Source organism: Gymnoscopelus braueri (genome assembly GCF_963280865.1).
Source record: "Gymnoscopelus braueri genome assembly, chromosome: 14".
Taxonomy (NCBI): Eukaryota; Metazoa; Chordata; class Actinopteri; order Myctophiformes; family Myctophidae; genus Gymnoscopelus; species Gymnoscopelus braueri.
Window position 1 is genome coordinate 24,669,619 of NC_137619.1, and position 24,914 is coordinate 24,694,532.

The following is a 24,914-nucleotide window of genomic DNA, read 5'->3' on the forward strand; positions in this document are numbered from 1 at the left end:
ACACTTTATACGGTTTGTCTTGTTTGGCTCCATCAGTTTGTATTGATAGGTTGTGGTATGTGAAGTTCTACACTGAAAGAAAGAAAAAAAGGCTGGAGACCTTTTTTGGGGGAGGGAAAAAAAATAACTTCTTACCTCTTCTCCTTAAACATGTCATCATGTGTCCTCGAGAGCAAAATTCCTTCTAGCTTACATTAACTTTATTATTTATGTTCCCTAGGCGCCATGCGGCCACGCTTTGCTCTCCATTCATCTTGCTCTATGGGCTGGGTCTGTGCTGTCTGCAGTATGTCTGGACCATGGAGCTCCAGCCTGAACTTCCTAACGCCATCGGTAGCATGAGTCTGAGACAGTTGGGGTTGGACAGACCTCAGTACCCCTGCCTTAGACTGGGCGCTCTGGTGAGGATGGAAACTGGAACTGCATTGACATGTTTATCCGTTTCAGTGAAATATGATTTATACTGTCTTTCTGTATATATAAAGAGAGCTGTTTGTGGTGCCATCCTGTAGTTAGCACTTGATCGATTAGGTGGCAGAGTTGAGAGGGCTGAAGTTTGTGATATGGCTGTCTAACTACATAAACTGAGAGACAGTAACACCATGCCTGGAGACTTAACACAGAATCTGTACCCTATCAAGAAAAATAATAAAACCATGAGTCTAAAAGCACTCTGTAAAGTGCAGACCTCCTCCAGTAGGTAGCTTGTCCATAGTATTGCACTGTCTGCCTTTTTGGAGAATGTTCTATTTAATATTTTCACAAAAAACAAACTAAGATTTCATCATGGTTTTAAATACCAAGTTGTACAGTATATAAGTATTGTATTTATTAATTTATTATGTGTGAAAAATATACATTTGGAAACATTCCAAAAAGCAGACGTCGGCTTGGCCCAGCAGTTGAGGGGCTTGCTGTCGGCTCTGAGCCAAGTCCAATGATAAGGCCTCCTTCAGAAATGTTCCAAAATACCAGAAATGGGAGCTTGTGTTTAATCACGTGAAACGACTCACTGGTGGTTGACCAGTGAGTCGGCGGCTGTGATCCAAGATACTGATGATACTCCACTTGCCTCCCTTTGGAGACATTGGGGGAAAATGGCATGGGAGAGGTCAAGCGACAATCAGGGTGAAAGTTGATTACTGTAGTTCTTCCTTGCCCATGCAACATCACAGCTAACAACAAAACTACAAAAACATTCAGCCTTTTACTTACATTTTTTAATTTAAATAAGGAAATAAATAACATTGCATATCAAATACAATCTGATCAAACACAGTATTAAAGTACCGTATGTATAAACTGCTTTGTTTGTTTGTTTGTTTTTTACACTGGCCTGCTAAACGCTAAGATTAAAACTTAACTCAAATGGTCACTTTTACTTGAATAATGGGAGTAAAACTGAGAGTATGGGAGTATAGATTTTCAGTAAACTACCCACCAATGACCATTAGTTGAACTTGGATTTCAAAGAGTATTTCTTTTCTCTCTCTCTTTCTTCTACCTGGTAGCACCCTCTCCATTGCTCTCATCGAGTTTTCACCTTTTTGAATGACTGAATTATTCTTTAACTGTTCCCTTTTCTCCACCCCATGCCCATCTCTTTCTCTTTCTCTCTCACTCTTTTCTCTCTCTGTCTCTCTCACTCTGTCTCTCTCTCTCCCTCACTTCAGCTCCTGTTCACTCTAACTTTCTGGCTCTTATTGCGTCAGTCAGTCAAGGAGGGTTTCAGCAGAATGCAGAAAATGGCCACCCCATTACAGGAAGTCACCACAGGAGGTAGAGATGCACACATACAAATACAAACGTCTTCACACACACTAATTAAATGACAGCCTTGAAGGACAGAATGTTGGAGCGGGATGTAATAATCTATTAGTCTAAAAATGTTCTATTTCATCTCACATCGCACATACTGTACTGTCAGAAACGGGATGAACTTTTCAAAACTGAAACATGATGTAAACCCTACCGTATGAAGCCACTACACCCTCCCCCAACCTTCTCTCTGTCTTTGTCCTTCTCCAGAAGCGAGTGGTGGTAATGAGTCAGTGTTGACGGTTCTTGGAGGCATGGTGATGAGCTGTTATGCCAAGTACTGGATTTATGTGTGTGGAGGAATGTTCATCATGGTCTCCTTCGCTGGAAAGCTGGTCGGATACAAAATCATCTACATGTTGCTGTTCCTCGTCTGCCTCTGTCTCTATCAGGTTGCAACACCAATCTCCTTTTTGTATCACATTGATCTAATTTCTGGCTACGAGAAACAACAGAGAAATAGACAAGATCTCAAACTTGTATTCTGCTTTCCTCTGGGATACTATACCACACAGTAGAACAGTGTTTATCAACCTTTTTTGTGCCAAGGCACACCTGGCATAGACAAAAGATCCCAGGGCACACCTAGATATACGGTATATATATATATATATAATTATATATATATATATACGGTATATATATATACACACACACTAGGGGTGTTTTTTCATTTCATGAAACGATACGATACAATATTGGGCACACAACTTCGATACGATTTCGATACGATAAAATACGCACTTTTTTATGATGAAAATATATGGGGGAGAAAAAAAGCAAATGCAAACAAATATTTCTGTTTTTGCATTATTCAGACATGCAAACTTGTAGCTTTTCAGCTTCCACTAGCCGTTTAGAATCCAAATAGGGCAATAGTGTGACACCTGACCCGAAAAAAAACAGCATGTTGTTACCCTTTTCACCTCGGGGCTGTTTCTATGCCTGATTATTATTATTGTTAAAAAAAATTAAAAAAAAGTGTTTTTTTTTTTTTCAAAATTATATTTGTTCAAACCTTCTTCAAACGGCGCGGCACACCTCAGCAGTAGCCCCGGCCCAAAATTGGGACGTTTGCCAGGGTTGATAAACACTGCAGTAGAACATACTATGCAATTACTATACTGTACCATACCAGTTATACCACAGCAGGCCACCATACCATGCCATACTATACCGTACCATACCAAGCCATACTTTACCATATTGTGCCATATGATACCACCATACTGTACCGTACCATACTGTGCAATATACAATATCATACCATTTTATGCCATTCCATGCCATATCTTATACCATGCCATGCCCGTAAGGTAATAACATGAATTGTGGGTGTGCTTCATTTAGACGTTACTGTGCCAGCATGGACTCAGTTAACTTCATGTTGGCACTCAGAAATTCCTAAATTGAACACACCCACAATTAACGTTATTAGCGCCGGGTTCAAAATGGCTGCTGTGAAACATTTACATTGGTTAGTAAATAAATACTAAGTCATGGCCTATTTGTGTTCCTTAGGTGTACTACTCCCTGTGGAGGCGACTGTTGAAGGTGTTCTGGTGGCTGGTTGTTGCATACACCATGTTGGTGTTAATCTGCATCTACACCTACCAGTTTGAAGACTTCCCTGGTTACTGGAGGAACTTCACTGGCTTCACCGAGGGGCAGTATGTTCACGCAAATGTCTAAAGATGGCTTAGAGATAACCTGAGACTAACTTAACCTTAATTCTAAGGTTTACATATGAAGAAGAATAAAGGGGCGTTATGCACAAAACTAAAACAAATCCAAATCTATATTAGCCTATGCTTTCAATGAGATAACATAATTAATTCCAAACATCCCAAAGGTCATTGAATTGTATCTGGCTCGATCTCTGAAAAACCTGGAAACCTTGAAATGCTTAATCCACTCAGATGTAACCTTGTAGCAAGCCTTGAAAAGACCTACTGTCCAAAGTTTCTATAGGACAGGACTTCCTTTGCATGTCCTTCCCCCGGAAGCTGTCTTTTTCAACAGATCACAACACTGTTTTCATGCCCTGCGAAAGTAAACAGATATCCACAGCATCAATGCAACTTACTTGGGTGGTATATCCTGTACTTCAGCTTAGCCACTTTGAGGAACAGTTCTTGTCCAGCCTAATTCAGATGTGCTGATTCAAAATGTAAAAATCTAAACAAATTCTCTGCCCACCAATAATATAGGCTGTGATGTTATTGAATAATGCATTGGGCCACATCACTTAGGCTAGGTCTGAATCCATCTCAAGGTATTCCCCTAAATTTACTCCACAGGTTGGCAGACATCGGCCTGGAGACATTTGCGTTGTCGGAGCTCTTCTCCAGTATCCTGATTCCTGGCTTCTTCCTGCTGGCCTGTATACTGCAGCTCCACTATTTCCACAAGCCCTTCATGAGAATTACTGATTTGGAGCATGTTACACCGATACACCGACACAGGTAACGACATACACAATGTAGAGAATAAAAAGACCCATTGACATAACAGTCACAGTGATACAAGAAATAGAATAAAGGTACACTATTAAAAGTTACTGTATAGTAACTATATAGTTACTGTACCAACTAAAGTTGTAATAACAAGCCTAATTGAATGTTTAATGAAAGGACAACCCAACAGAAACTGTGATCACTGTTGGAAATAATAGTTAAGATTTGTGCTTGATACAAGCTTTACATGTAGATGTAGTTGGTAAATGTAAACATCTGTAGCTTGGCCTGTGGGAGTGGCATTCTCTCTAGTCAGGTGCGCTCGCTTAGGCCTCACTCGTACTTCTCCCAAAACATTGAAAAATCGTGTAAAACAACGGTTTGGTATTTGTGGAAAATGTAGTTAAAATAGGAGGAACCCCCAACTCTGAAAAGAAATACAGAGCACATGACATGACCTCTGTGTCTTCAATGGCAGCTACGGGTATGGCATGGCACAACACTCTTTCTTTCTAAAAAATAAAATAAAGCTTCTGGTGACATTTTAATTACTTTGCATTCACTTGATGTTTGTAATGCTTTATTTTATGTTTAAGAAATGTACACAAATAGGATTTTATTTGATATATTATATCATATTATAAATATTATTTATCTACTTAAATGTGTAATGTGGCTCTTTTTATGAATTACACGTATGTTTTTTCTATGTCCAAAATATGAAAAAGAAAAACCTAACCTCTTCCCAGGAAGAATGGCAGCAAGCGGCGTGTGGTCATCGGCTGTACAGACACAGAAGAGGAAGACTTGCTGACCGACATAGTAGATGACCAGTCAGAGGATGAAGGTAAAATATAACATAATAGAGACTTACGGTACTTTCTACTCATTCTTAAAGATTTTTTGCCACGTTTTTTTTTTTTTTTTGCAAAATATTTTTATTTGCTTTTTCCAAGACATACAGACATAGACAAACAAACAATAAATAATAAAACAAAAACAGCTCAGACACAACATTCATAAAATAAATTGACAAGTATATAAAGATAAAGCAAGAAAATGATCAAAGGGAACACCTCCCGGTCATTGACAGTCTCTCCACAAGGAAAGGAATGAGTGTATACAGTGATTCAGTATATGCAAAAACATTGGTTACCAGTGGCACAAGGACATTAGTCAGGTCAAAATGCTGGCCTACAGGAAGGCTAGGGCTGGTATGGGAATCCCCCAAGCACAGTGGCGGACAGTGTAGGTCCAATATAAGTTAAATATGGATCCCAGATTTTTTGCCACGTTTTTTAACTGGCATTACTCTGCTCTCAGTCATTGTTTTTTTTCTTTTCTTTATTGGGTATTTGCAGCTTGCTAGACAGATTTTGTTTTCACTTGTATCAGAGAGTTGTATCAAGTTCGATATCTACTGTGTAGCTAATGTGTGCACTAGTTAAACACTAGTGCTACTGACATGTTTCTGTTGTTTTCCAAACATTGTTATTCTGTATATTCAACTGAGAGTCAAAATCTCCATCCAATCTCAATCTCCAAAATCTCCATCTCTCCCTCTGTCCCTATCTCCCTTCAACCATCTCTTCTTCCCTCTTCTCCCTCCTGCTCTAACTCACTCTGCTATCCCACTCTCACCCTCCTACTCTCACCCTCCTTTCCTTATCTCTATCTCAACTTTCCTCTCTCCTCCAGAGATGATCCCCAGTAAATGGGGTCTGGTGATGGACAGATTGCTGGTTCTGTCCAGCAGGTTCTCTGACATTTTGACCCAGGCCCAGGTCTTCATCTGGAGGCTGCTGGAGCTGCACATTCTCAAGATGGTTGCCTTCTTTACCGTGTGGGTCGCAATGGGAGAGGTAAGGCCATGTGTGTGTGTGTGTGTGTGTGTGTGTGTGTGTGTGTGTGTGTAGCATCCATCTGGACCCAATATGTCAATCAGAGTATTTGCACAAGGGAAAGGTAGAGTATTTACATTAATATTGATGGTATTAGATGACAAAACCAAATTAACATAATTCAAAGAAAAAACCAATAACGCACATCCTCTGTTTTTGGTGCTGTGCCAAACTGCTAAACATCAGAATCATGCAAAACAAGAAGGGGGCTCACTTTTAAAATGCTCCAATTTTACTCACAGCAGCAAGCAGTATTGTTGCTTGCTGCTGTGAATAAAAATGGAGCATTTTAAAAGTGAGTTATGAGCCCCCTTCTTGTTTTGCAGTAAATTAACATCCACAGCCACAGTTTAAAAGACAAATGCAATATCGTAAGTTAGACTACACTACCAGGTAAAGAACTGGTTAGTTGATTACAATATGTAATCCCTGTGTTTTCAGCTGAAGGCCCTTTATAACATTACTTACTGTACTATGAAGCATGCTGCACTTTTATATTGTACAACAGCTGGTTTGAGTAGTTTGATTGGACAAGAGATATTCCATATGCAGTAACACAGCAATGGAATTTCTTACTATAATGTATTACTCTACTAGATAGCTAGATAGCTGACTTTAGCTTGTTTGCCCACCAACTATTTAAGCAAAGTGAATATATTGTATATTTTATATTAGTTTAGGTTTTATACATGGTATACTGCTCATTTGAAATGCTGTACTCTCCTTTTCTCTACTTCTCTCATTTCCTTCCCTACCTCCTCTTCTCTCTCTCCCCAGCCCTCAGTAATGAACCTGGTCTTGGTGGTGCTATGGTCATTTGCCATGCCATACGGTCGTTTCAGGCCCATGGCATCCTGTCTGTCCACCGTCTGGGTGTGTGTTATCATTGTCTGTAAGATGTTGTACCAGCTGAGTGTGGTGAACCCCACCGAGTACTCCAACAACTGTACCTTGGTAAGACTCTCTGGCTGTGCCTGAATAAAAAGTGTTATTATTGAGACAGACCGTAAACAGACATGGGAGATTGGGGACAACATGTGACCGAAGTCATGAGCTATACTTGAATCAAGGATTTTGCTTTCATGTGATTCCAACTTGTTCAGTCAGAAGGGCGCCACACCACAAAACAAAAACAAAAACAGAGGCTGTTACTAGCTGTGTGTAACAGGCTGTGTGTTATATTCTATTTATGTGTGGACCCCAGGAAGATTAGCTGTTGTATATATCATCTAATGGGGATCCTAATTTCTACACTGCCAAATACAAAATTTAAATCTGAGGGTCAATTTGTAAACTCTGAATTGACCACTATTTTTACTACTATGCTGCAAGCATCTGGCCTATGAGCTTTATTGTGGGTAATAAATGAGGAGCAGGTCATTATTGAGAAATAAACCCAGACAGGGTGATTAGACCCCGACACACACGTAGCGAAGGGGTCTTCATCGCCTTGAAGAAATTAACACATACTTACGGTAATAAAAGGTGCATCCAGTGCAACGCGGTCGCCTCGAAAAACAACAGGAAGTGCTCATAAAATATGATTAATATTCGGTTACTGCTTTGTCTAGTTCTCGCTTCAAATGTTTTCAAAAACATTCTTGAGAGCAATGTTTAGTCGTAAATTACACCGTGTGTTTGTTGGATATGGCACAAAAACAAGCAATGCAGATTGATATGAGCCAGGTGCTCTGAGTCTTTGATTCTCAGTTGTCATTATTCAAAAATAACACACCACTGAATTCAGTAATTGACCAATTGGAATCAAGCATTCAATCAAGCCATGGTGTAAGCAAAACAAAAAATGTGTTGCTCTGTTCTTGTCTGTCTCCTCCTTCCTGTTGCTAACAGCCTCTGCCCAATGGAACAAACCTGTCACCAGAAGAGATGAGGAACTCTACTCTGTACAGGGAGCCGGTGGATCCGGCTAACTGGTTTGGCGTTAAAAAAGATGCCACAGTCCTGGGATACACCAAGGTGGAGCCAATATGCCAACTACTCTCTATTGACTTATGCATTGACAAAATAAGAGTGCCACTATATTTACTGATGGTGGAAGCAGGACATCCCAAACACAACAACATCGATAGAGAAATACAATTGAAGATTAGATTCATTTAGCCTAAGTATAGTCCATTTTATTTATGTAGCGTATTTGATAGAATGTAAACTCATGTGCCTCACAAAAGAAACAAAGAATACAAATATATACAAACACTCACACTACAGTAATCCCAGCCCTGCACACGTAAAGTAAAGCATTTAGATCCATCCATCCACACGTTCACATGATGCAGTATCTGTGATCCCCAGCCCACCCACACAACTCACACAGCCACACAGGAAATCACAATGCAATACACAAACAGAGAGAGAGAGGCCTGAGAAAAACTTTTAAAAGATGATAGTTTACAGATCTCAGGCCATCCGCCAGTTTGTTCCAGAGAGTAGGACCATATTGACTAATTCCATCATCACCAAAAATAGATGCTATACAGATAGGAGACCAGTGTCTGATCTGACAGGTCTGATTGGTCTGACTATAGGCTATAAACTGGTCAGATCATTTATGTATTCTGGAGATAAACAATTTAGAGCAATGTGTAAATTGAATTACCAAATTAGATAAGATATTCTTTTATTAAAGCTGATAGATATAACAGGATGTGTTACATTCCCAATCCCTGTCGTGTTCAAGTCCTACCCTCTCTTGTGGGCAGGACTTGTTATTTTGTTGTAAACCTTACTCTGAGAAATCAAGGTAAGGTTCAGTACTGAATGAAACACATTGTATTCCTCCCCTACGTTTCCCGCTCCAGAACCACCTGTTAGTCCTGATGCTGTTGGTGTTTGAGGCGACAGTGTATCGTCACCAAGCCCACCACTACCGCCAGCTCCAGTGTTCTCCTCCCACCATACTTTCCCTGTTTCCCTCTGCCACCAGGGACACGTTAGACAACGGCCTACTTCCCTGCTTGAAATACCTCATTAACTACACCTTCTACAAGTTTGGACTGGAGGTATGTAATCATAGCTTCATTACATGTCATTAGTAAAACAAGGGTAACCTAGAGGTACTTCATAGACATAGACCATCAATCTGCACCATACTCTATGACAGATACTGAGTTAGAGAGCTCATGATATTATATAAAACTTAATGCGAAACTTTTATTATATACATACATACATACATACATACATACATACATACATACATATACACACACACACACACACACACACACACACACACACACACACACACACACACACACACACACACACACACACACACACACACTGTATATAATGAAAATTTGGCTTTTGTTCACCTGTGTCACGCAAAGATCTGTTTCCTGTTGACGGTGAACGTGATTGGCCAGAGGATGAACTTCCTGGTGATCCTCCACGGATGCTGGTTGGTCGCCATTTTGGTGAGGCGTCGACGGGCAGCTATGGCTCAGATCTGGCCTAAATACTGTCTGTTCCTGTCCATCTTTATGATCTACCAGTATGTACTGTGTGTGGGCATCCCACCAGCTCTCTGTATAGGTGAGTACTTAGTAGTGCAGCGGTGAAACATGACCTAGTAGTGGGGCGCAGGATGCTCTGGCAGTGTCAAGGAGAACTTAAACTGTGTGTTATTCAATATGTACATGTATGGCTCCTGAGTGTAATGTATGGTCATGGTTTGGATCCCTAAATAAATTAAGAACCAATGCTCAAAGCTATGTAATGAGGTATCATCTATGTGTGTAAGATTATTAACACAATATTCTTACACCATAGGTAGGTATGGTATACTATCTCTCGGTGCCTACAATGACCAGAGCTTGTAGATTGACTATTTTTGAAAATGTTTGAAAACTGACAATGAAATGGCAAAAATAGGGATGCCAGGTTGAAAGTGATTAAATAATAATCTTGAACTGAATCTTTCTCTTTTCCAAATGCTCACTGGCAGCGCCACCCCCACTGTGATGTACAGTAGGTACTGTTGTTGTGTCGCGTTGTGTCTTTGGTTCACTACATCTCACCATCTCTTCCTCTTTTAGATTACCCATGGCGGTGGAATACTCCAGTGTTGATCAACTCAGCTCTCATTAAATGGATCTACTTGCCCGACTTCTTTATGCTGCCAAACTCCAAAAACTTGATTGGTCAGTCAAGTTTTTGCAGTGACATGGCGTGTGTGACATACACATGCACACACACACACACACATAATGTGTGTGCACTTGTATATCATATCATATCATATCATATCATTCATTCATTTCCATAATTCTTTTATAATTTTATGTCAAATTAAGTGCAGTATGTATTTTTGGATGATATCACAAAATCTGGAGGCATGATCTAAACATTGATCAGTTGTGTTTTGTCATGTGTATCGCAGCGGATTTTGTCCTGCTGATGTGTGCGTCTCAGCAGTGGTGTGTATTTGAGTGTGAACACACAGAGGATTGGATGGTTCTTGCCGGGGAAAACACAGACAAGGCCAACCCCATGGACGGGCGACTCTTTAACCCCGCACCCAACTTCATCAACTGCAGGTCACTGAATCATACATACAGACCATCTGACCACCACCACTATTGCCCAACTTGTTCAATCGAAAACACACATTTTGATAGAAACACAAATGTAATGAACAGTTTCCTTGTTTCCCATCATGGACATTACTACGATGTTTACATTTAATGTCATAAAATATCAAAGTGGACAAAGAAAGACAAAGAAACTAGAGTGCAAGTGGATTTATAAACTCATTGAACAATTCAAGTTATGCCAAGAAAACCAAGTCAAGAATTTTGCCATGTTGGTGAATATCTTAAGTGATGTGCTGGGCTAAATCTATGCTCTGTTTCATAGAGCATAGATTGACTCATTATTTTTTGGTAAAAACTAGTAAGAAGCGTGTTCTTAACCACATTGCATTCAAACCCCGGTATCCTGTATGGTAAACTAAACATCTACTCTGAGCTGCAGGCAGTGTTACTCTGCTACATTCTCCCCACTTTGACCTCAACCCCAGTGGCAAACCCAATGCCATTGTAACCACCTGAATCTTCTGCTCTGGCTGGTTTACTATTCATGTGCAGGCTTCAAGAAATTGCACAATTGCACCTCAACCAAAAGTCTGAAATATAATCTTCATAACAACATTATTCATCAAGGACATCTTGTTCTCTTTCTCTCTCTATCTGTCCTTCACTCAGGTCTTATCTAGACATGGCCAAAGTTCTGGTGTTCCGTGTCCTCTTCTGGTTCGTTCTGGCGGTGGTCTTTTTGACCGGAGCGACCAGGATCTCTGTGTTCGGATTGGGCTACCTGCTGGCCTGTTTCTTTTTCCTGCTGTTTGGAACGCAGCTATTAGTCAAACCATCCAGGTCCCGGCTGGTTCTCTGGGATTGCCTCATCATGTATAATGTTGCAGTCATTATATCCAAAAATTTGCTGGCGGTAAGTACCGGTATATTTACATTTCTGGATGCTGATCTCATGAGTTATTAACTGGTTGATAGGACTTTGAATTGTTATCACAAAATGTATATTCCAATAAATGCTATTTTAGTTTGAAATGTTTTTATTTATTTAAATAATTAATAATTAAATTAAATATTTGGGTAAATGATACTCGTAATTACATAAAAACAGGTGAATACACATACACACAAATAAGAAACTGTGTGTCTGTGTATGTTTTCTTTCAGATCCTAGCATGTGTGTTTGTGACAGAAATGCAGAAGGGCTTCTGTTGGGTGATCCAGCTGTTCAGTCTGGTCTGTACAGTCAAAGGCTACTATGACCGTAAGTACAGAACTATTGACCACAGTTCTAGTCCGCAAAGCCTGCAGATGCTGATTAGTATGTGTGCATGCATGATTTTGTCCAGCATGTGTGCTAATGCAATGTCTAGGACAGTAAGTGCTCCCATCCTGTATCACCTGTGTGTGTGTGTGTCCACTTTTTCACTTTCTTTCTTTTTTTTAACTGCAACCGTAGGCACCACAGGTAAATCTGCAATTTTGGGTCACTAGTAGTGTGTGTGCGCATTTTTGTGTCTAGCTAGTGCGTCAGTGAGTAATATGGCCTTGCTGGAGAAAGTAACACATTGCATGTGTTTCTACCCCATCGTGATTTTGAACGTGTGTTCTTGTTCGTCCATTTTGCCAGCAAAGACTGTGGGTGACAAGACGTGCACCCTGCCAGTAGAGGAGGCAGGGATAATCTGGGACAGCATCTGCTTCCTGTTCCTGTTGCTGCAGCGGAGGGTCTTCCTCAGTTTCTACTTTTTGCATGTCACAGCTGATATCCAGGCATCAGCTAGACAGGCCTCTAGGTAAGATGAGAAGTGATGGATGGATGGATGGATGGATGGATGCATGTGTTCATTTTGTCAAGGAAGAAAGGAATTGGTGAAATAAAACCCTTAAAGGGTTAAAAATCTAAACAGAAAGCTGAAAAGGTTTGGAATTAATCAAATGTTTTGGAAAATGTTTGGATATAATTTACATAGTGTTTGGCTATTGATTTTGTTCTACATTAAATACGTGTGGCCTGATGTATACAGGAAGTCACGTGACAAAAATAATAGATCTACAAGCTAACAACATACTTTGTTAGCTTGTAGATCTCTTTCTTTTTGTCATGTGACACCTTTGCTCGAGGGGCATTGATAGAACACTGGTGTATATAGCCTCATTATTGCACCATATGATTGCTATATGCCTGGAAATGGGGTAACAAAAATTGTGTTGAAAATTCACAAAAGATTTGTGGTGACACTGTGACCTAGTGTCTCAGATAAAAATCTGATATCTGATAGATAAATCTGTTTTCCCTCCAGGGGATTTGAGCTCTTCAGATCCAGCATTGTGAAAAACATGAAGTTCTACCAACAGATCGAGGAGAAGTCTTTGTCACAGCTCAAGAGATCGTAAGTGTGAACTTCTGTGTGATGGTATACAAAAATGGAATAGAAGTTATATTGGTGACCTGTAAATGTGCATTTGGCTTCACTGCATCAGCCCAAAAACAGCTGACATGATATAAGTCATGCAATCACAAATGACACAAGTCTGAATATCATAAGACAAACAAAAACGTAAAAACAGAGCTTAAAATACACTTCACAGGTGTAAAAAAAAGTGGGTGAAATTCGTCGTGCAGTGCACATTCACACAAGAAAATCCATATTATATGAATTCAGAGAAAATGGCACTTGGGATAAGATTTCTGAAGAATACTGTGATTCTAGTCTTTCCTCTGTCTCCTAGGCAGTTTGTCAGATTCACTAAAATGAGGATAATAAACATTCACCCAGAATGTGCTGAGCCTTTCGCCTGGTTTAAACTGTAGGCTATCTCAGAAGGTTGTCTCTGGTTCACTAAAATAAGGTTGATGATGGTGTCAAGATATTTAAACTCCCCAACTGTTTCTACTACAAGCTGGCTGTTGATTGTGACAGGTTAACTTGTTTAGAACTGCCTACTTTTATTACTGAAAATGTGTTCCTTTATTCATATTTATGGATTTTATGTCTGATACTTACTGCCTGGTCTTGATACTTGCTGATCAGCTCATCAAGATATGATGCCTCACATTCCGCATCACCCTCCTGAAACAGTCCAACCAATGCCATGTTTTCAGCATACAATAGGCTACTTGCACAGTTGAAAAGCATTTGGATTTAGATAGTATAGCAATTCCTGTGGTGCACCTATATGTAAAACAAAGAGCCATTCACAGAGACTTTCTGATCAATGAGAAATGTTTTGATCCATAAAATGTGTAGTTCCACAGGAGTAAATAAGCATAAATAAGTAAAACTATTAGTTAGACATCAAAAGCCCTGAAACAGCCAGATGTGAATTGCCAGTTACAGTAGCTGCTGGGCTGCACCTCAGCAATCGGCGGTTTTGATGTGAACTTATCTCATTTACAATACCAAACTTCCCAGTATATTGCAATAACAGTAATAATTGATAATAATGTCTTTAATCAAAGAGTATGAAGTATCACAGTAATGAGCAAATGGAGGTGTAACAGACACAAATATTGACAACTAAAGTAACTGACTCTTCCCTCTCCTCTCCTCTCTGTCCTCCTGTATCCTTTCTTCTTTTCTCAGGATGAAGAGAATTCGCTCTAAGCAGCAGAAGTACAAAGAAGGACGCAAGTCGTCAACAGGAACTAAGGAAGAGCAGGCTGCTGGTATGAATAACTGACTGTAACTGTAACATGGGGGCGGGGCACTATGCTGGCTCAAGCAGTTTGTACCACACCAAAGACCTGCGATAGAACTAAAAGAAAAGCAGAAATTCTATAAAATGAATTGTTCAAGTACCATAGAAAACATTGAGGAAGGGTGTGATTACGCAGAAAGGAGGCTGGACTAAGCTAGTACGTTTCAAAACGATTCTCTCTTCTGTTCCTCCTCCAGAGCCCCAGAAGGATAAGAGGAGGTCCAAGAAGAAGAAATGGCAACGACCGTGGATGGATCACGCTACAGGTGTGACAATCATGTCCATCTGCCCTATCTCTATCATTTCCTTTCATTTTATTCCCTATTCCATAAGCCTCTAACCACCTATCATAACACCCTGCAGACCTTGTTAAAACATGAGGAACATCTGAGCTGTCTCATGTCCCTGTTGACCTGGTCTAGCACCTTTTTAATCCTATATTGTTTTTGTCCTTTAATGTCCCTTTTCCTATGTTCACTCTGTCTAATGTAGTAATGTAGATATAATGTCTGATAACTGCTTAAATCATGTTTCAAACATACTATATTCTCTTCTATGTAATGTGTGCTGTTAATAAATAGATTAAAAGCTATACAGCATCAAATGAAATAGAAAATCAAAAGTCAGACACAAATGAGGACAATGTATACAGTACTGTAACATCTTCAAAGTGAGTCTTCTTAAAACCCCATTAAAACCGAGAAAGCATCTGTGTCATTCTAGATTTTTGTGTTGGCTTTTCAAAAATAGCAGATATACAAGCTCACAGCGCGTCACTTTGTGCCGCGCTGCGAGCTTGTACATCTGCTATTTTTGAACATTTTTGAAAAATCTTAAAAGTTTGAGAGCTACTGATTTAGAAGGCATTTGTCGACTCGGCCTCAGGCCTTAATGGGTTACTTAATGACATTCACAAAAGAAAATGTGGCAATTTGCAATGTGCTGTTGGAGAATTGGTTAGTAAAAGAAAAAGGTAGGTAAAGGTGTTTTTCTGTGTTTTTTTTGCCTTTCAGTGCTCCATTCGGGAGAGTACTACCTGTTTGCATCAGACAGCGAGGAAGATGAGGAACTGCAGGCAGATGACCAGAAGCCTCAGAAGCAGACAGCCTGCCAGGTCAGAAAAACAAACTTTTGGATTTATATATCAAACATTATGACAGGTGACCAAATTTACATATTGAGATACATTAACTCATTCCCTGCCAGACTTATTTCTGGCTGTGTTTGCCCACTGCCAGCGATTTAGTGTTTTTTATAACTTCACAAATTCACACATTTTCTTTTTCATTATGATCGCAAGTGCAATCTTTTGTAAACACACAGGCGAGTCGTGCACGCCGCTCAAACAACAAACATTCCGATCATCGGGGCGGAGTCTCTCTCCTTCATCCCAGTGTAAAAACACCATGTTTTCGCCATGTGAACGGAAAACTCACTTACTTTTTTCACCTCGCCACACAGACCTCGCTAAATCCCTTATGAGCGCGTGTTCAACTGTTTGTAGACACACAGGGTAGTTGTGTGAGTGGCCCAGAGAAGAAATTTTCAATCGGCGACATTCCATTTTGCAGTAGTAGCAGTTTCAAAACAGCGTCGCTAAACAGCATTCCACGGCGGAGAAATGCAAAGCCGAGAAAAGAGGGGGAGCTAAACAGGAAGCGGACAGAACCAAAAATCTTCGATTTGACGTATTTCCGTATCCGGGTGTGCTACAATGAAATGTGTCACTGCGAGAGATGAAGGAACGTGAGATCTTGTTTTAAAAAAATATTTTTCAAAATTACGTTTTTTACGTCCTAGGCAGAATTGGTAATTGGAAATAATTACGTTTTTTACGTCCTAGGCAGGGAATGAGTTAAAATTTAAAAATAAAATATATAGCCTAATTTCATTAAATATATAATAAACTTGGGTGTACGAGCTTTTAGAGAAACTTGGATAATAGAAATACATGAAATATTGATGGATGGTCCATAAATATTGTGATACCCGCTAAGTCATATCAGCCAGTATTGAATGTCATGTGACCTTAGAAATGTGGCTCTTAAATGTAGATTTTTGGTGCGTCAGTATATCAATACATTTATGATGATCGATTTGTACTGCAACGTTATACTGTATCATTTCCCCCCCCAGTTAGCCTACCAGGGCTGGGTAACCAGCGTGAAGGCTGCACTCAAAGAACGCCAGAGACAGCAGAAAGAACATAAGGCGGCTAGAGCCAGGGCCAAACAACAGGACACCAGTTCAGTGCCAGGTAAGAGACAGGTCATGTTCTTTTAAAGGAGTAGTTCACAACAAAAAATTACTTATTTTCTATCAATTATACACCCTATGAAGCCTTGAATTCATGGAGATTGTTTTGTTTTTGTCCCATTCCTATGCCAATAATTTGATGACCGGCAGAGTCTCTGGTAGAGTCTCCTATTGACCAATGCGATGAACCTGTCATGAAATTATTGGCTTAGGAATGCCAATAATTTGTATTCCATTTGCAATTTGTTCTACATGCAGTAATATAGAGTAATATAATTTCAGCAATCAGGTCAACAAAATGGATATTATTATTATTATTATTATTTAACTTCTGCTTAAGTTGATATCTACTGGGGTGTATGAGTGGCATACACTGTAGAGATACAATTGTCCCCCACCACCACAGAGATCTGAGTTGGGCTACGGCCACTCCAACGAACACAATTGGCAGTGTTCACGTTTGGGAAGCCAGTGATGGATTGTCGCTAGTCACTAGACTTGTGTTGGTTGGTTCTGCAGGGAGCGGATCTGGGGGAAATAGCATGAACCTTCACGCACTATGCTCCTGTGTGTATTGGAGGAGGAATGTGATGTTGGTTTGGTATGGTTTACTGACTGTTTCTTTTTCAGATTTAGTTCAAATGCAGCCAAGAACTTAAACATGGCACACAGATTGAGTGTGTGTGTGTGTGTGTGTGTGTGTGTGTGTGTGTGTGTGTGTGTGTGTGTGTGTGTGTGTGTGTGTGTGTGTGTGTGTGTGTGTGTGTGTGTGTGTGTGTGTGTGTGTGTGTGTGTGTGTGTGTGTGTGTGTGTGTGTGTGTGTGTGTTGCAGGTTGTGAGGACAATGATGTATTTGAGGAACAGGTCACCCAGGATGAGGCGGAAGACAGTGAGGAATCCTCCAGTAGGTTCAATGTTTCTCAGAGAATTGTTCTGGTCAAATTCATTCATTCAAAACTACTTTGAATGAAGCTACTGCTTACTGTATGTTGTGCTTTTCATCCTAGTATATTATTATTTTATATTATTATTATTATTTTATTATTATTATCAACAATGAATGATGACCCTGACGAAGGACATAAGCTGAAACACATTGGTTTTCAAAATAAAGTTGCTGATATTCACTTTCCAACTATACATCTCTTATTCCTCCGTTTGCTCTTTTCTGTCCCCCTCTCTCTCTCTCTCTCCAGGCCATGGTGAGATGGTGCAGAAGATCTTGGACATTCTGCGGTTCTTGTGGGCCATCATTCTAGCCTTGGTGGATGGGCTGACCCAATGGCTCAATCTGCTGACCAAACAGTACAGAGACACTTCTACTGTCCTCTGCAACGAACGGTACCTGCTCATCCACAAGATAGGACAGGTAACACGCACGTGCACACACACACACACACACACACACACACACACACACACACACATTTACAGTACTTTAAAGTCATACCTATCGTTGCTGTCGGGCAAAAACCTCTTATCTCCATATTTTAACTTTTGACATTTTTTCATATGCCCTACTTCATCAAACTACAGTGTAACACTAATGTACCAAAAAGCTCAAAATGCGTCGCGCTTTGATCTTGTAGATCTGCTATTTTTACTACTTTTGAATTGGAATCTTGTACATAATGACATAATCACCCGACAGTGACGATATATTTTATGTATTGACAGGCAAAACACTAACGTGTGTGTGTGTGTGTGTGTGTGTGTGTGTGTGTGTGTGTGTGTGTGTGTGTGTGTGTGTGTGTGTGTGTGTGTGTGTGTGTGTGTGTGTGTGTGTGTGTGTGTGTGTGTGTGTGTGTGTGTGTGTGTGTGTGTGTGTGTGTGTGTGTGTGTGTGTGTGTGTTCGTTCCAGCAGCAGCCTACAGTAGCAGAGTCCATGGAGGACCAATTGTCCCAAGGCAGTGAGAGCCCTACACTAGAGACATGTCTGGATGAGACAGACACAGAACAAACCAACACAAATAAGTGAGGACATATTTCACATTCAAAGAAAGAAGAACTAAGTAAACTGAAACCAAACAGGAATAGACTCCCTCTATCTAATGGGATGTTCACTGTTAAATCTTCTATTTGGACATGGTTGAAATTCTTATCTCTCTGCCCGTGCATGTTCAGTTGTCTAGACGTGGAGAGTATGGTCGTTGCGGGACAGTCCACTCCCCTGCCGAGGGTTTTCAGCAGTGGGAGTGGGAGCAGCCTGAGTCCGGAGAGTAGTGCCATGGAACTGGTCCCAGATCCACAGAGAAACAGACACTCCAGAACAGCCAGTGAACTGCTGGGAGACAGGTACATGACAAAGGCCTGTACTGGTCCCAATAAATGCAATTATTATTATTTTTGTTATTAACTAATTAAATATGTGAATCTGTCTTGTGTGCAGGCAGTTCTTTGTTGAAGAATTGGAGCAGAGCATAGAGTTCTACGCTGGCCACAGCCGCCTGTTGAAGCTGCTGTTTGCCCTGTACAACCTGCTAGCTGCTAACTCCGAGCTGGTGTGCTACTTAATCATAGTGTTGAACAACGTGGTCACGGCATCGGCCATATCAGTGGTACTGCCCATACTGGTGTTCCTATGGGCCATGTTGTCAATACCGAGACCTAACAAGAAGTTTTGGATGACTGCTATTGTCTACACGGAAGTACGTGTGCACGCAACACACACGCACGCACTCACGCACACACACACACACACACACACACACACACACACACACACACACACACACACACACACACACACACACACACACACACACACACACACACACACCTTTCTAAGGTTTACTAACTTTGCTAAGGACCTCATTATACTTCAGTACTTTTAACACAGCAGTCCAATTATCATTATTATCGATATAGGCTGTGTTGTGTGTATTGCAACACCAATATGTGTGTTGTTAATGTATTGAATGTATGTTTTCTCTACTGTACTGTGTTATATTTCTTGGAAGATTAGCCCAATAAGGCTAAAAGAGATCCAAATAAATAATCAATCAGATAAAAAATGTGAGCTATACCTTTTTTGGGATAGTGTATCCATAATTTCTTGTGGATCCAGATAGCTTCGGTGTGATTATCAGAAGTACTGTTGTGCATCCTTTTGCGTGTAGATCTTGTATTCTCACTGCTGTGTGGTCCTAGGTGATGGTGGTGTTGAAGTATCTGTTCCAGTTCGGGTTCATACCATGGAACAGTGTTTATGAGACCACCCTTAACGAAGACAAGCCTTACTTCCCTCCTCGAATCCTGGGCCTGGAAAAGACGGACAACTATATCAGATATGACCTGCTGCAACTGTTGGCTCTGTTTTTCCACAGGTCGCTGCTAATGGTATGTTAGACACGTATAATGTAACATCAATTAGTTTTTTGTTTTTTTTGTAATTAATTTTTTATGTAATTTAAGTATTTGAGAAAGATTGCTTTCTAAGAATCAATGAATGTCATTTAAAAAAAAGAGAGAGAGAGGCTCAGAGGAAATAGTGAAAGTGGCCCATCGAAATCTTCATTCACTTCATGGGTTCTGGTCAGGTTCTGTCACCACAGAGGAATGGAAGGGAATCCTTGTCATTGTCATCAAGGGAAATTTATCATGAGTAATTATAAAAGCTAATGTGTCGGTCGGTCTGTCTATCTGTCTGTGGACGTGTTTGCATGTGTGTGCTTATGCACAGCGTTATGGCTTATGGGACCGTGAGGAACTGAAAGAGAAGAGCTCCTCTCCAGAGGGGAAGGAGAAAGAGAAAGAAGGAGAGGAAGAATGCATGGAGAAGGAGAAGGTGAAGGAGGACGACAGAGACAGTCTTCCATCTAGCTTGGTCAGCCTGGTAGAATCCAAAGACGACCAACTGGAAAAGGTTTGGCAAATTTGGTCATGAATATGACATCTGATTAATCTAATGTATTTTGAAGCATGATTTATATTTTGTGCACATAATATTTTTATGATCAACCCTCCACAAACATGACAGAAGGGTACTGTCATCATCAGTGAGGTTTCATGAAGCTCAACATTGCTGTCTGGTGGAAACCTTGTATGTCAAAACTGTTACTTTTCAGGAAATGTTAAAAAAGTGTTCCAGTAGATCCAATGTAGTAATGATTAAGTCATAAGCTCCTGTTAATAGTTTTCATTTGTTAATTATTTATAAAACCCACAGACTGACTTAACCACTTTCAACCTTACATCCCTATTTTGGGCATGTCATTATAGAGGATATTTTTTCCAAAAACGTTTAAAGAAAAGTTTGAAAATAGCAGATCTACAGGTTCACAATTTTCACGTTGTGCCCGACACTGCCATACGACAAAGTATAAAATAGGGCATTAATTTATGAAAAAACACAGTATAAAGATAAAATATGAAGATACAAGGTTTCTGCCTGACAGCGATGAAACTGGAAATTGGTTCCACACTCACTCTCAGCACCGATGGAATCTACTTAACCCCCACACTGTGCTTCTACTTACACATCATTTGTCCCACAGCATTGCTGAAATCAACAAGCCTATCATTGATCTAATTGATTCCAGAAACACACTAAGTGAATTGAAAATAATTCTTAGTAGGAGCAAGAGCATGGCTTGGCCACTGACCTTCTTTTTGGCACGGCCATCACAATGACATAATGTATCATTAATTATTCTACTGTATCATTTTTCATTGGATTAAACCAATTAAATGAAAATGCCACTAGAATGAGAGCAACAGTATATTGAAATGCATTAAATGGATCGTCTAAAATGAATTATTCGTCCATGCTATATGCTTTTTACATTAGTATATTCATTGTAACCAGTACAAATATTTATTTACGTAGAGATTCTTTATTTATTTATTTATTCAAAGAAAAGTCCAAACTAACTTTTAGAAACCATGTCATCTACCAAAGCAGGTTGACTCTGCAGAGGCCAGTAGCGGTTCTCCTCCTCCATCAGAATCTCCCACAACTGGTCCAGTTTCAGAGGGCCCACAAACCCCCACCGGGGGGCAGACGTATAGTAGAGTGGAGGCAGAGGGCAGTGCGGAGAAGAAGGAGGCACCTCCAAAGAAAAGCAGCAGCCTCCGCTTTCGCAAGAAAAAAGCAAAGAAAGAGCAAGCGCACAATGGTTATTAACGTTAATATTCTAACTGTAATATTGCATTGTTACAATAACTGATGTACTTACATGGATCATACATAAATACTGTAATGCATTGGGAATATCTGTAGACTGTAAAATGTATGATTATATAGAATACGGATTTACAATGTGGAATTACAAGGGCAACTGTGATCCTTTCATAGATTTTTCTCCTCATTAGTTGTGGTACTGATTGTTTTAGTTTAGTTTAGTAGTTTAGTTGTTTAGTGATTGACTTGTGGTCATCTGTCTGTAGCAGAGTCGGTGACAGAGGAACCAGTTCAGAAGAAGAAGAAGGGCAGGAGACGAGAGGCGATCAGTAAGAGACTTCTAGCTGTGGGACAGAAGATCAAACATGCCTTCATCTCTGGGTGAGTGGCTCTGTCCCAAACGTTCCAATGTTCCAATGGATCCAATGTAGTTATTATTTGGTAACAAGCTCTTGTTAATACTTAACAATAGCTGGTTAAATACTAATAAAACGCACAGACAGACTTAACTACTTTCAACCTGGCGTCCCTATTTTGGGCATGTCATTACAGGTGAAAAGTTTATAATATTTTAAAATGTAAAAATAAATAGCAGATCTACAGCTTGTAGATCTACCGTTTTCGCTGCTTTTGCGTGACATTGTGCTTCGGCAAAGTATAAAATAGGACTTTAATTTATGAAAAAACATAAAAAGATTAAATATTGCGTTACAAGGTTGCTCTCAGACAGTGACGATTATGTTCTCTACACCTCTCTATATTACAGACATTTAGCAGATGCTCCAGTCAAAGAATTTGCTATTCATTCATTTTGAAAAATAGAAAACCGTTTACTATACTGTGTAGCTCACCATGAAGCCAATGTTCACAAATAGTGGGATCTACAGTATATGATATGGGTGCACTTGCCATACAGATAAGGTTTAGTTTGCATACTGGTCATATGGGTGGAGTTCACAACATATGGCCCTTTGCCAAGGAAAATGTTACCAGGCTGTGAGTTTCATATCAGCACATGCAAATAGTGCAGCGTGTATTATTATTCAATTACATTTCTCAATTCAAAGGAGCTTTATTGGCATGAGAAAACATACATTTACATTGCCAAAGCATCAAAAGCATAATAAAACAATTGAATACAAAACTGGGGAAAGTATGTATAGAGCTATGTCACATTTCAACTTGGGGTTATCATTATTTTGTATGAAATCCTCTCCTCTCCAGCTTTCGTACTGTGTACAGGCCAGGCCAGAGCTTCTTCCGTGATATCCTCCATGCAGAGTGTGCTGCTACAGATGTCTATGCATTCATGTTCCTCACCGATGTCGTTGACTTCATCATCATTGTCTTTGGATTCTGGGCCTTTGGGGTCAGTAGAGGATCGATAGATCCCTCTCGACTATATCATTAAACAGCAAAAGTGTCTTCTTTCCTGGTGCATGTCTGTTTTGCCCAATTAGAAATGAGGGTAAATTCATTATTGTACCATTCAAGTGCATCAGTCCAGAATAAGTATTAAGGTGTATCTGCTCTGAAAAACATGCAAAAAAATATATAAATATATATTTTTAGCATAATGTCAAACAGAAAGCTATCAGACATACAAATTTCTAAGCAAACAATTGCCATTGGTTCTAAAGGAAAGAGGGATTCACCCTGATGGCTTAATACCACATGAAATGAGTCTCTCTTTCCACCAACACGATTGGAACACGGTTCAATTCCACCGCGGTGCATCCGGCTTGCCGAATAGCTATACAAACACAATTGGTTAAGTTTGGGGGAGGGAAGCCGGGGAGAATGGCGATTTTTGTAAATGTACCAGTGACTCTTACTGGCTGATGTGGTGCCTGTCAGCATGGGGTGTTGAAATATAGGCAATAGGACAAAAATGGAACTCATTCTCAATTTAATTGACAATAGTTACAAATCTGCTCTTCTTACCAGTAAGAAGACTCTCATGTCTATCTTCTAACTGATGAAACAAATTTGCCGCAATATTAAAAAAAGCTCTGCTCTGTCTCTTTTTCAGAAACACAGTGCAGCAGCTGACATCACTTCTTCCCTGTCAGATGACCAGGTGCCTGAAGCCTTCCTGGTGATGCTGCTCATCCAGTTCAGCACCATGATCATCGACAGAGCTTTGTACCTTCGCAAGACGGTGCTTGGAAAACTCATCTTCCAGGTTAGACTTTCCATGGTGTTGATGTACTTATAAGTCAGCCAATAGGTCTTTGTCTATTGTCATGAATCTATATGTCGGTCTGTCCCTCACAGCAGATAAATATTTACAATTGAGGCTTTTAGCAGATGGAATTATTCAGAGCAACTTACAAAGTGTAAGATCAGATTGGCTTGGGTCCTAGTCAACAAATGACAGTTTGTAAGTGGTCAAGTAAATAGAGTGCAAAGAAAACAAGTGTTATAAAGTAACTTGGGTAACAGGAAACATCAAACCTAGCAGAGAAGAGTCATTGGCCAGGGTGTTGTAGGGAAGAGAGGGACAGTCCTGTCTGAGCGTGCAGGAAGGGGTGTAGGGGTGGATCATTTCTTGAAGGTAAAGGGTCATGCCCTTGATTACCTTGTAGGTTATCACCAGTGTGTTGAATTGGAATGCGGGCAGCAACCAGAAGCTGCTGAAAGGGAACACAGAAGGGAGGAGATCTGAAAATGTAGGGAGGTTGAAGACCAGGTGTGCCGCAGCATTCTGGATCAGTTAAAAGGGTCTGAGTAAGCATGTCAGCAGACCAGCAACTGGCAGCAAGGAAGGGAGTTGCAATAGTCAAGTCTGGAGGTGACTGCGACTTTGATAAGGAGCTGGGCAGACTCCTTGTTGAGGAAGTGTCTGATCCCCTAGATTATGTACAGTGCAAACGTACAGGTGATCAAGTGATCGCTGCAATGTGTGCGTTGAAGGACAGCTGATTGTCCAGGACCGCTCCCAGGTTCTTGGCAGTTGGAACAGGAGCCACCAGAGTGGTGTTGATGGAAATCGCAAGATCCTGCAGGGGGCAGGACCTTCCAAGGAAGAAGAGTGTTGAGCTTGAGGTGGTGGGAAGACATCCACTGTGAGATGTCAGCCAGATTTAAACCTGTGTGGCAGAGG

The 24,914-nt window shown here is 40.3% G+C and overlaps 1 protein-coding gene across 4 annotated transcripts in view; it reads left to right on the top strand.

The window, feature by feature from the left end:
* The window catches only part of piezo1 (piezo type mechanosensitive ion channel component 1 (Er blood group)), an 86,207-nt gene that overhangs the window by 50,783 nt on the left and 10,510 nt on the right, over positions 1-24,914 (top strand). The window contains exons 12-43 of one of the 4 annotated variants that reach the window (XM_080449309.1): positions 221-401; positions 1,674-1,779; positions 2,029-2,210; positions 3,340-3,488; positions 4,119-4,283; positions 5,024-5,121; positions 5,973-6,136; positions 6,953-7,129; positions 8,027-8,152; positions 8,995-9,195; positions 9,526-9,730; positions 10,234-10,338; positions 10,578-10,734; positions 11,401-11,644; positions 11,896-11,992; positions 12,359-12,524; positions 13,032-13,121; positions 14,316-14,398; positions 14,628-14,696; positions 15,444-15,544; positions 16,567-16,687; positions 17,519-17,590; positions 17,883-18,055; positions 18,548-18,660; positions 18,811-18,981; positions 19,076-19,334; positions 19,837-20,025; positions 20,369-20,551; positions 21,587-21,803; positions 22,075-22,189; positions 23,033-23,177; positions 23,841-23,993. In XM_080449309.1, coding sequence (XP_080305435.1) covers positions 221-401; positions 1,674-1,779; positions 2,029-2,210; positions 3,340-3,488; positions 4,119-4,283; positions 5,024-5,121; positions 5,973-6,136; positions 6,953-7,129; positions 8,027-8,152; positions 8,995-9,195; positions 9,526-9,730; positions 10,234-10,338; positions 10,578-10,734; positions 11,401-11,644; positions 11,896-11,992; positions 12,359-12,524; positions 13,032-13,121; positions 14,316-14,398; positions 14,628-14,696; positions 15,444-15,544; positions 16,567-16,687; positions 17,519-17,590; positions 17,883-18,055; positions 18,548-18,660; positions 18,811-18,981; positions 19,076-19,334; positions 19,837-20,025; positions 20,369-20,551; positions 21,587-21,803; positions 22,075-22,189; positions 23,033-23,177; positions 23,841-23,993 — 4,777 coding nt within the window. The remainder of the gene's footprint in view (positions 1-220; positions 402-1,673; positions 1,780-2,028; positions 2,211-3,339; positions 3,489-4,118; positions 4,284-5,023; positions 5,122-5,972; positions 6,137-6,952; positions 7,130-8,026; positions 8,153-8,994; positions 9,196-9,525; positions 9,731-10,233; positions 10,339-10,577; positions 10,735-11,400; positions 11,645-11,895; positions 11,993-12,358; positions 12,525-13,031; positions 13,122-14,315; positions 14,399-14,627; positions 14,697-15,443; positions 15,545-16,566; positions 16,688-17,518; positions 17,591-17,882; positions 18,056-18,547; positions 18,661-18,810; positions 18,982-19,075; positions 19,335-19,836; positions 20,026-20,368; positions 20,552-21,586; positions 21,804-22,074; positions 22,190-23,032; positions 23,178-23,840; positions 23,994-24,914) is intronic. The other 3 variants (XM_080449312.1, XM_080449311.1, XM_080449310.1) reach the window with 3 other exon arrangements.